The 12042-nt window shown below is 38.8% G+C and overlaps 1 protein-coding gene across 1 annotated transcript in view; it reads right to left on the bottom strand.

Moving 5' to 3' along the window:
* RNLS (renalase, FAD dependent amine oxidase) overlaps positions 1–12042 on the bottom strand; it is a 332737-nt gene that overhangs the window by 17573 nt on the left and 303122 nt on the right. Inside the window, exon 6 of the mRNA XM_003409249.4 lies at positions 6353–6528. Coding sequence (XP_003409297.3) covers positions 6353–6528 — 176 coding nt within the window. The remainder of the gene's footprint in view (positions 1–6352; positions 6529–12042) is intronic.

The following is a 12042-nucleotide window of genomic DNA, read 5'->3' as shown; positions in this document are numbered from 1 at the left end:
TGGGTCATGCGGCAGTCCATCTATCCTAAAGAGCTTGTTTTGGCTCTCCAAAAGTCACTGTAAACTTATGGTACATAGGTAAGAAGACTCTTGTGGCCATTATTTCATGCCAGGAAATGTTGAATCATGGCATAAATGTGTTAAGTTACCAAATGCTGTTAAATGTGTAAGTTGGTTTAGGAATAAACTGCAAAATGTTGGAAAATCTGTAAACTTAAAAAAAAAAAACCCAACTGACCCAAGTTCCTTGTGTCAGTATTGATCCATTAGTTTACCTCACTTCATTCTAATGCTATTCAGCAGTGCCTTTTGGGTTTGGCTGAGTGTCATTGCCCCTGGCATTGAATCAGCCCTTCTGAAACATCCCTATCAAGTTTTTACCGTAAGTTCGATTTATGAAACGAGTCACTTCTTTCCAGCTCCAATCTACCTACAAGAAGAAAATGAGGGAGGGTAACAATAGAAAATACATAGAAAGATAAAGGAAATTAAAGTATCAAATACCACATGACCTTTCAATGACAAAATTTCTTTACTTGGCCCACCAGAAATAATCTCATGAGGGAATAATATAAGTGTATGGATGGTCTCAATCTCTTCTCTGTGCACACTCCTCTCTTCCATCAAACCCAAACCCATAAGAAAATTCTGATTTGAAGTTGTTTCACATTTCCCTTTTTCCCCTGTCTTACTCCTTCTAATTCTTGGCCAGTACTATGCCAACTGAGGTGATCAATGGGGGAAGATCTAAGGAAGCCAAAATGGAGACCCTGTATTGAAGAAGGAAAGGGTTTACTTGTCTAAGGGAGGGAGGAGGAGAAGAAGAATATAGTCAAAAGTGAAGAGAGTGAAGTGAAGGGTGAAGAGAGGAAAGAGAATAAAAAAGAGATGAGCCCACATGGCTGACCCTCAGGAAAAGTTTTTGTGGAGAATTAAGTGTTAAGGGTGGGAAGAGAGGATTTGAAGGGGCTTCCAGAAGTAGGATACACAATGAAATGAGAACAGAGACTGCAAAAAGAACTCCTGAGGATGATAGATTTTGGATATTCTTTAAAGTTCTATATGAGATAGTGGTAAAGATTGGAACGACTTTAAATTTCTTTTGGGTGTTGGACTGTTTCTTTGACTGTAACAATATGCCAAGACTAGGCCATGAGGGGCTCTGATTTATTCAGATTATATGAGTATAATGTTTACAGCAGGTATTCCTAACACTGGATTCATGGAAGGATTTGAGGTTGTTTATGAATCCTCATAATTATAAGCAATTTTTGCATTTATGTGTACATATACTTTTTTAAATTATAAGAATATTAATATTCATAGCTTTCATCAGATTCTTAAACAGGTCATGATCTCCCCCTCAAAAAATAAAGAAAAAACTAACTTTGTGGAGAACAAAGGCACAGTGTCAGGGAAATAGCCAAATAAAAAATGTAATTAAAAGATGATTTTTAATTTCTAATTCTACTGTATAAGCCTAATAAAACCACCCATTGCCATCAAATCAAGTCCAATTCACAGTAACCCTATAGGACAGAGTAGAACTGCCCCATAGAGTTTCCAAGGAGCATCTGGTGGGTTCTAACTGCCGAACTTTTGGTTAGCAGTCATATCTCTTACCCAGTGTGCCACCAGGGCTCCATATGCCTAACAGACCCATCCAAATCAATTGATTTCCCCCAAAGATACCAATGTATTCATTCATCACCTCACTTTCCCCCCAGATTCCTCTCCTGATCACCTTGGTACTTGAAAATTCATTTGGTGATCTTTTTTTTTTTTTTCAAATAAAGTAATCCATGTTTATGCTAAATAGAGAAAATGGCCACTGATGTTTGCAGGAACTGAATAAGGATATGGAAACTGACAGCTAAACCTGCAAGAAAATCAGATAATTAGTTTGAGAAAGACATCATGATCGACACTGAAACAAAGAAAAACACAGTGAATAGTAGTGGTGAGAGTATTGAGGGCTACCGAACTGATTAAATGCCCATCAAGGTAAATGCAAAAGGTGTTTCCAGTTATCATTCATCTGCTGAAAGGTTTAATATACCATATTTGTTACAGAAACTTGATTCAATGCATCACAGCCTAAGCATCAACTTACATTAACTGGAGGAGGAAGAGCTGCAAAAGGGAGGAATTGAGAAGAGTGAAAAATCTGTCATTGCTTTGCCAAGACTGATCCACCTACCTACTCAAGTGTTTTACTCAAACCAAAACGGGAGGCACAGAAGCGGCTCCGAAGTCAAATATGCCACTTTCTTCATCCTCCCCTTTCCTCATCTAAGAGCAGCACAAACAAGAATGTACCATTATTTTACTCAAGACAAGATTCAGTTTAGATCTTAGAGAAGGCCTTCACCAAATATTAACCCGGGGGGTTTCACGAGTAGAGTACTGGGCATGTCGCAGACATTCATTAAGTGCTTTACTGAATAAATGAATGAATAAATGACAAACATCTTCACTCCACTGCTGCCACTGTGGATATGTGACATTAGAGGCAGCCATCGCCATGGGAGAGCAATGCCAGGGAAACAAGAAACTCCCTTCCCTCAAAATATTCCTCTTATCTCCTTCAGATACTAAAAAACAGTTGCTGTTGATTTGATTCTGCCTCATGGCGATCCCACGTGCGTCAGAGCAGAACTGCGCATCAGGGCAAAATTCCACAGGGCTTTTCAGTAGTCGATTTTTGGGAAGTAGACCACCAGTCCTTTCTTCTGATTTACTAGCCACTCCCTAACAGGGACTTGATTCTTAAAGGACTGATGCTCTCCACAGAGGTTTTACAAGGGGAGTGGGAGACACTGACTCATAAAAGGATCTACTGAAAATTATGGGGGAATGGAGGGTGTGATAGGCAGAAAAACAGCCCCCCAAAGATGTCCACATTAATCCACAGAACCTGTGACTATGTTATGCTACATGGATATGGAGAATTAAGGTTGCGCATCATCTGATCTTGAGATAGAAAGATCATCTTAGATATTCGGGTGAGCCCAATGTAATCACAACAGTCCTTAAAAGTGGAAGAAAGGGGCAGAGGAGGTCACACTGATGCAAATGTAAGGAAGACCTGACTCCTTGTTGTTGGGTTTGAAGATGAAGGAAGGGAGTGGTCATCAGCCAGGGAATGGTAGCAGCCTCTAGCAGCTGGAAAAGGCAAGGAAAAAGAGTCTCCCTCAGAGCCTCCAGAAAGGAACTCAGCCCCGCTGGCACCTTGATTTCAGCCCAGTGAGACATATTGTCCTGGTGGTGCAATGGCTAAAGTGCTTGGCTGCGAACTGAAAGGCTGGCAGTTTGAACCTACCAGCTACTCTGTGGGAGAACGTTGTGGCAGTCTACTTCTGTCAAGGTTTACAGCCTCGGAAACCCTATGGAGGGGTTCTACTCTGTCCTAAAGGGTCTCTCTGAGTCGGAATTGACTTAACAGCAGTGGGTGGGAGGCCCAATTTGAACTTCTTATCTTCGGAATTGTAAGATAAGAAATTTGTTTAGTTTTAAGCCACCAAGTATGTAGTCATTTGGTACAGTAGCCACAGGAAAAAGAGTGAGCAAAGAGGAGGAAAGGAGGACTTGATAGACAGACTGGGTTTTGCCATTACTAACCATGCGAACTTGGGAGGTTATTTCATTCCTTTGAAGCTTCATTTTCTCGTTGTTATAAAAAATAACCATTTGCTCTCATGTTGATTCCGACTCAGAGCAACCTCATGTGTGTCGGAGCAGAACTGTGCTCCCGTAGGGTTTCCAACGGCTAATTTTTTAGAAGTAGATCACCAGGTCTGTCTTCTGTGGTGCCACTGAGTGGACTTGAAACTCCAACCTTTGGGTTAGCAGCTGAATGTGTTAACCCCTTGAACCACCTACAGACTCCTCTCTACCCTATAGTGGGTTAAAGTTACAGTCTCATAAGACAGCTGTTGATATTAAATGAGATCACACATTTGAATCACCCAGCCCTAGCCAGGTTCGTCATTACTATCTCCCTTACTCTCTCACCTTTTTCCCTCTTCTGGGTGTCAGCATACACAAAAGAAGAGAAAAAGGTAGGGAAAAAAGTGAATAAGGGGGTAAAGAAGATGAGAAAGAGTCAAGCCTGAGGGGTCTAGGATCACGAACTACATTACCCATTACTGCTCAGGGCAGGGGTAACAAAACTATGCTCTACCTAAGGTTTCATAACAGGAAAGTTTGAACGGACTCTATCTTTTGTTTCTCAGAGTGGAAAGAAAAGAAAGGCAGTGGAATGTGGAAAAATAGGAGAAGGTTTAGGTGGAACAGAACAGGTGGAGAAGGGAAAGAAAAAGAAAGTAGGGTTGGACCAGAGCTGGAAGAAAATATGGGGAGGAGTGTTGGGTGGTTTCTCTGCTATGGTACTGTACCTCTACTAAGAAATGAGGGAAACTTAAAAATCAGTTCGTTGTTCCTCCTTATTTTATGTTCCTGCTCCCATGCCATCCTTCCTTTCACTTTAAGCACTAGATTAGATCATATTCATACACACATACACATGAATTTATGGAAGGAGGATTGCAAGTACTGGGGTGGCAAGGGAAGAGGGGCACATGCATTTATATTAAATTCCAAAGGTGAAGGTGGACCTCTTAAAGGCATTGGTGAAATGTTTTCTTAGAAATGGTAACTGAAAACTAACTACTTAAATGTATCGCATCTGTAGACCTTCACTATTCCTTTGGCTGAGGTCATGTGGTTTGTATGAGAAGGAAGAAAAAAAAAGGTCAAACAATGTAGGAAAGATCTCTGCCATAAATGACAATGTTATAATTTTCTATAAAATGATGCTCAAGGTACTGTAAGTATATAAATAGTGAAAAGTGGAAACTTCTAAATTTGAACGACAACTTATTCCCTTTCAGGCTTTGCAGCCAATGTAGACTCCTTGACTACAGAGCTGTAAATGCTAGCAGGGTAATTTCAGGCAAGAACATCCAAACTGCAATAAAAATCTTTGCTAGAGTTTGGATGTACATTGTGTTCAAAGACTTTTATTAGAGTTTGTGATATTTTACGACTTTGGATAGGTCATTTCGTGGTTAGGACAAATCTATTCTTATTAATACATTAAATTTTAAGAAATAGATTTTTTAACCATTTTTTTTTTTCAGATAACTAATTATGAGAAAGGTACAAGAGAAAACTTCATCAACTACTGTTTCTTTTTAGGAATATGTATAAATATTAAAGAAAGTTGCTATGTAATACATTTAACTTCAAATTGTTATCAACAAAATTATCTCCCCGTGGTCTTTTCTGACCCAAACTAAAATTGTATTAAATGCAATTTGCTGAGATTTTTCAAAGCTTTTAAAAGGGTAAAAGAAAGACTTCTAAAGTGACCATGACATGTTTAAGTAAATATTTTCCCCCAAAGGTTCACAAGATAATTTAACTCGAGAAGATAATGGGTAAACACACAGACGTGTTGCAGTATTTTAGGAAATAATTTACCATTTCCTCTGATATTGGAAAGACCTTTAAAATATACAAAATCTGCTATGGTTTCCCACAAAACCAAGTTTCTAACCAATCGTGATGGATACTCGATAGTGCTGATAAATCCGTTAATCACTAGGCTCAGAAATCTCAGGAAAAAATGGACAATCTACTGCTTCTTTTTATCTTCTACCCTTTGCTCCATTGCCTCCAAATGACTTCAGGATGAAGTTTACAGATCAAAAGACTTTTTCTACAAATACCCACAAACTCCCTTTGGAATATGTAGAGATCTTCAGGAAAGCCAACATATGCTTAGTACAAAGAGCTACTGGTGGAGCAGTAGATCTATCTCACCCTAGGAAACAGCTCAACTAGCTGTTCTATGCAGCTCCTCGTCTTTCTCTCTCAAAGAACTCTGCTGGCAGCAGTCAAAACCAAAGAGGGAACTTAATAAACATGAAAATTGTGGTAGAAAAATACACTGACAAGGTTAATTGGACATACTGCAAAAATTCAGGAGGTTGTAACAGCTTCTACATAACCACAGTTCTGATTTCAAAAAACCCCAGAGAAACAGCTGCATTTTGATATATAACCTGCTTTTTAGGAAACCCTAAATTTTCAGAGTGTATCGGTCTTGAGATGGTAGAATTTGAACAAAACATTGGGGAAAACTGTCTGCACATATTGTTGAGAAATAAAGGGACAGTAAAATGTGCAGAATTTTGTATTTACATGTTAGGCAAATACATATTTGCTCCAAAGATCACACTGTTAATTTCTTTTGCTATCGAGTGGCAAAGGATGAAAAAAGGTAAAGTCAATTCTGCTGTCTTATTTAGAAAATAGCCGTGCTCATGCCGCTGGATTCTTTGATTACCTGTGAATATCTCCATTTCTGGCATTTCGTACCAAGTGGCTGAGGCAAATCTGGCAAAATGCTTTCCAATTGCCTGGAGATTAACTCCTGCACATCCTCAGTGCTGTGTTCCAAGTACGTAACTCCAAATGGGACAGTGGTGTGAACCACTAGGGAAGGCCCGACGTCTGGAGACTCTGCAGTGTAAAAGGAACATAAAAACACATCTCAGTGGGTAACATGAAAGTATCTTCTAGCATTTCAACCCAGATTTAAGGATCGATCACAATAATCTGGCAGCAAATGGAGAAATAACTTTATATTCTAGTCTCTGGAGCATAAAATTAGGCTATTTCTGAAATTCATTATCAAGCTGCTTTGAAGAAGTGGACAGATTCAAGACGTACTTAGAAAATCAATTGTCAGCTCTTAACAAAGAACTGGCAGGAGGGTTAGAAGAGCACTTAATACGTACTGCCTTGGGTGTAATTAAATTTTTTTTTTTGGTATGTTCGTCTTCTCTCATGCACTATTTTGCAAGCTTTTCAAGGCAGGGTCCGTTTCTTATACATAGTCTGTATTCTCTTTAAATTTCTGTGAACAAAACAGATGTTCAATAAATGGATTGCAGAATACTTGGTTGAAATTACCTTGATGCTAGAATAAAATTATTATTATTTTTAATTAAGCTTCTCTCTAGAAACAGGCTTGTCCTCATAATATTCTTTTATATTTTAAGCAGCGTTAAAAATAAAAGTCTGCCTCATTCATAACTTGGAGCTATTTTAAATTTGTTTTTTTGCTATATTTTCATAATTACAAATAATGAGTGTCTGCTTTGTAGCTTTCACCCTTTAGTAGAATGTAAGGAGATCGAGTAGTTTGAAGTTGAAAGCCTCTCAGAAAGAATGTTAACAAGAGTCTGCCTATTACTATTATTTGTTTAAATCATGCAAAAGTTTAAAGTTGAGAGGAAAACAATAGTTGTTGTGAAATGCATGAAGTATAATATGCAAGTGGGTGTTCCTCCCTGCTGAAAGAGGAGAATAATAAAGTCGTATAAGGCACTGAGAGGCGTTTACAAGCCTAATTCTGAAAATTCTTTAATGTGCGATTATGAAGACTAAGACAGTGATCTGTTTGAGGCAGGTCTGCACAATTTTAGGAGTCCCTAGATGGCACAAACTGACTACTCACCAAGATTGTGCTTTGAACCCACCCAGAGGCACCTTGGGAGAAAGACCTGGCAATTTACTCCGCAGTTCTACTCTGCAACACAAAGGGTCTCGAGTCAGACTTGACTCAGTGGCGATTTTTTTTGTACAATTTTACACAGAAAAAAAAGGTTGAATGACGTAAGCTACTTACTTGTTATTTGCCCACTTAACCTCTATATTTCTTTTTTTTAATAAAATGAGAATTAGTACCCACCACGTAAGTCTACAGTGTGGACTGAATAACATAACACACATGAAGCGCTCAGCACAGTTTCTGACACAGAGTAGGTGCTTAATAACTGTTAGCTATGGGAATGCAGGCAGTAAAACAGATACGCCAAGGGAAAAGACCACCTGGGAGGTGCCCAAATTTGAGTTTTGTTTTTTTTTTCCCTGTAAAAGTACTTCATTTTTCTATGGCTCTCGGCTCAGAGAACTCTGGCTAATGAATTTTACAGCAAAACACAAGGGAAGAAAATTCCAAAATGCTGAAAGCATTTTAAAGTGAAGTGAGTGCTTCCAAAGAGTTTCACTTGTATGAGGTGGGAGATCTGACTTCAGCATCTGTGCAGTAAATAAAATGGTAAGCCAGCTTGTCTACCGTTTTCACCTCACAGAGGCTGGGACAGTGGAAAGAGAAAACAGAGGGACTGTCTCTTTGAATGATCAACATTTAACCTCTCAGTGAAGGCTTTTATAGGTAGTACGGAGGAGTACAGAATCTCAAATTCCTTCGCCGTAAACCACCACAGCGAGAAACCTATTGCATTCTGCCTCAGGAGGTGTTATTTGTTATCAGTTAATAAATTCAAGGAGGCTTGTTGCCAGCGAGAATGTCAATGCTACTCCTCTTTCATGTGGTACCAAATCTTCCCAGAGACAGAGAAAGTTACTGGGTCAGCATTCTGAAGCAGGAGAGCTGGGGCTCTGAGATGACTTATCTATGGCAAGCTTCAAAGGAAAATGAATGCTAGCTGCGTGCTGAGGATACTCACGAAGTTGCACTGACCCAGCCATTTGTTCTAGGGGGAACTCGTAAAGTCACGAAGGCCAGTGATGGTGCATTGCCAGGCTTCTATTGTTTACATTAGCCATCCGCTCCAAGGAGCAATAAAAAGTGAAATTTAAGATCTAAAATGAAATAGTTCTTGCATAACAATGAGAAATGAGAGAACAACCTGGCTACTTGTTTTTATTGGAATCAGACAAAACTTTTTTAAAAACTTATTTACTATGCTTTAGGTCAAAGTTTACAAATCAAGTCAGTCTCTCACACGAAAAGCCACACACAGCCCGCCTTGCAATTGCAGCTGCTCTCCCCTTAATGACAGCACATTCCTCCTCTCCACCCTGTGTTCGCTGTGTCCATTCAACCAGCCACTGTAACCCTCTTCCTTCTCATCTCGCCACCAGACAGGAGTTGCCTGCGTAGTCTGGATGTGTCTACTTGAGCCACGAAGTTCACTCCTCACCAGCATCATTGTCTATCTTATAGTTCAGGCCAATCTCTGTCTGTAGAGTTGGTTTTGGGAATGGCTCCAATCTTGCGCTATCAAAGGGTCCCTCCAGTCTCAGTCAGGCCATGAAACCTGATCTTTATATGAGAATTTAAGATCTGTATCCCACTGTTCTCCTGCTCCATCAGGGATTCTCTGTTGTGTTCCCTGTCAGGGCAGTCATTAGTGGTAGGTAGGCACCATCTAGTTCTTCTCGTCTCAGGCTGATGAAGTCTCTGGTTTATGTGGCCCTTTCTGTCTCTTGCACTCGTATTTACCTTATGTCTTTGGTGTTCTTCATTCTCCTTTGCTCCAGGTGGGTTGAGACCAATAATGCATCTTAGATGGCCGCTTGCTAGCGTTTAAGACCCCAGACGCCTCTCACCAAAGTGGAATGCAGACTGTTTTCTTAATACATTTTGTTATGCCAATTGACCTAGACGTCCCCTGAAACCATGGCCCCCAAACCCCCATCACTGCTACCCTGGCTTTCGAAGCTTTTGGTTGTATTGAGGAAATTCCTTTGCTTTTGGTTTAGTCCAGTTGTACTATCTCTGCATTATATGTTGCCCTTTCCTTCACCTAAAAAAAATTTTGTCTACCATCTAGTTAGTGAATATCCCTCTCCCTCCCTCCCCACCCTCATAATCATCAAAGAATATTTTCTCCTGCATTTAACCTTTACCTGGAGTTCTTATAATAGTGGTCTCACACAATATTTGTCCTTTTGCAGTTGACTAATTTCACTCAGCATCATGCCTTCCAGATTGCTCCACGTTATTAAATGTTTCACACATTCATCGTTGTTCTTGTTGCGTAGTATTCCATTGTGTGAATATACCATAATTTATCCATTCATCCATTGATGGGCACCTTGGTTGCTTCCAACTTTTTGCTATTGTAAACAGTGCTGCAGTGAACATGGGTGTGCATATATCTGTTCGTGTGAAGGCTCTTATTTCTTTAGGGTATATTCCAAGGAGTGGAGTTGCTGGGTCATATGGTAGTTCTATTTCTAGCTTTTTAAAAAAAAAAAAAAAATTTTAAGGGAGTGCCAAATTGATTTCCAAAGTGGCTGTACCATTTTACATTCCCACCAGCAGTGTATTAAGTGTTCCAGTCTCTCTACAACATCACCAACATTTATTATTTTGTGTTTTTTTGATTAATGCCAGCCTTGTTGGGGTGAGATGGAATCTCATTGTAGTTTTGATTTGCACTTCTCTAACAGCTAATGGGATCAGACAAAAATTGTTGAGAATTCAGATTAAAATTTGAATAGCTACAACCTGAAACAATGGGCTTTGGGGATAGCCCCCTCCCTCCCATCCATCCCCAAGTTAAAGGGTATTTTTAGAAACTAAACTCCAAAAATACAAACAGCGAGCCAGAGTTTAAATGTGACCAAGCTTTGGAAAGGGAATATTATAAAAAGCCACAAACATGTTAACAAGACTGAGAACATAAATTTAGTATAATCATTATTCCTTGGTCACTGAGAAGGTAATGATGCTATCTTTTTTGTTTCTTTCTTTACTTTATTCAATTTAACAAGCATAGCTCTTTCCTCTTGGCATTTTAAATGTAAAGTTCATAGTAAGTTGACAACTATTTGTTTATTTTGGGAGATCAATGGCTTTAGAGTCAGAAGATAAGTATTTGAGCCCCTGATCCCCTCCTGCCCCCTTAATAGTCCGTGGTCTTGATCAACTTAATCTGTCAGGCTTCACTTTCTTCCATCAACTAAAAGGGAATAATACTATTTACCTTATAGCGCTGTTATGAAGATTAAACAGGTTAGAACTCATAAAAGCCTTTCTTAAAATAGAAAGTGCTACAAAAATGTAAAGCATTCCTACATAATATTCTTGTTTTGGCCTCTCCACTGAAGAAAGAGCAGCTTTAGGAAGGGATAGCAGAAATGCCTTCTCTTAAAGCACTGATGTTTGATTATCACATCAACACCCCAGGAATAGTGGCAGACTATTCCTGGCCGCAGGCAGAGCAAGCTTTTAGTCTGCAGTTTGGGTGGGGTTCAGGACATTGGAAGATGATAATAACAGCAGCATCAGCCAGAACAGTAGCAGTGGCATTATCACCTACTGCTAATGCGGCACCTAATTTACAGAAGACTTTCACATTAAATACTTAAAATCAAAAGTTATTGAGGCCACCTATTCCCCAAACAGAAATTGAAATTTGTTTTGAAATAAGCACTCTAGCTACCTCAGATCCACAGTCATATCAGTTGCAATAATAAATTTTAAAAGGTTAAAACTTGCTTAGTTAAAGACAAAGATTCTCATATTGGGTCAAAAAATAATATCCAACTCTAAAGACATTTTTAAAACAAATCCTAACTCAATTGTGTTTAGTCAGAGAGTGTGCTCTGCATGATACTTCAAGATATGCTGAATGGCCTTATACATAGTTTTCACAAGTGTCACATATGTGCTTGGATAGAATTTTCTAGATGTTTTACACTAAGTTCATTAGAACCAGCTTACTAATTTTGTAGTTATAAGTTACCAAATTCTTTAATTTTCTTTTCTGCTAAGTCAGTTACTGAGAAATGTTCAAAATCTCTCCTTTTTTTAGTGGTGAATTTGCCTATTTCTCCATTTAGTGCTGATAATTTCTGCTTTTATATTGAAGCGCTGTCACTAGCTTCCCAATACCTGAACTTTTTATAGTACTTTTCCCTGATACTAACGAACTTCTTTACATCTAGAAATGTTTTTCTACCTTAGTTTATTTTCTGCTTTTTACTTGACCCACTTTTTCTGTTCCTTTTCTTTTTTTAATTTTTAAATTTTGCCTTCCTTCTGATTAAGACATTTTTACCTCTGCCATTTTTTTCCTTCTACTAGTTTGGAAGTTATATAGTTTATTTGTATTTTTAAGGGATACCCACACCTTTAAGCATCCACATTAAATTTAAAATCAAAAGTTAACCAGTATTTTTATCCTTCCCCCAAATAATACAAGAACCTTTGAC

The sequence above is a fragment of the Loxodonta africana genome, chromosome 16 (assembly GCF_030014295.1).
Source record: "Loxodonta africana isolate mLoxAfr1 chromosome 16, mLoxAfr1.hap2, whole genome shotgun sequence".
NCBI lineage: Eukaryota > Metazoa > Chordata > Mammalia > Proboscidea > Elephantidae > Loxodonta > Loxodonta africana.
This window is presented reverse-complemented; position numbering and strand designations above follow the sequence as displayed.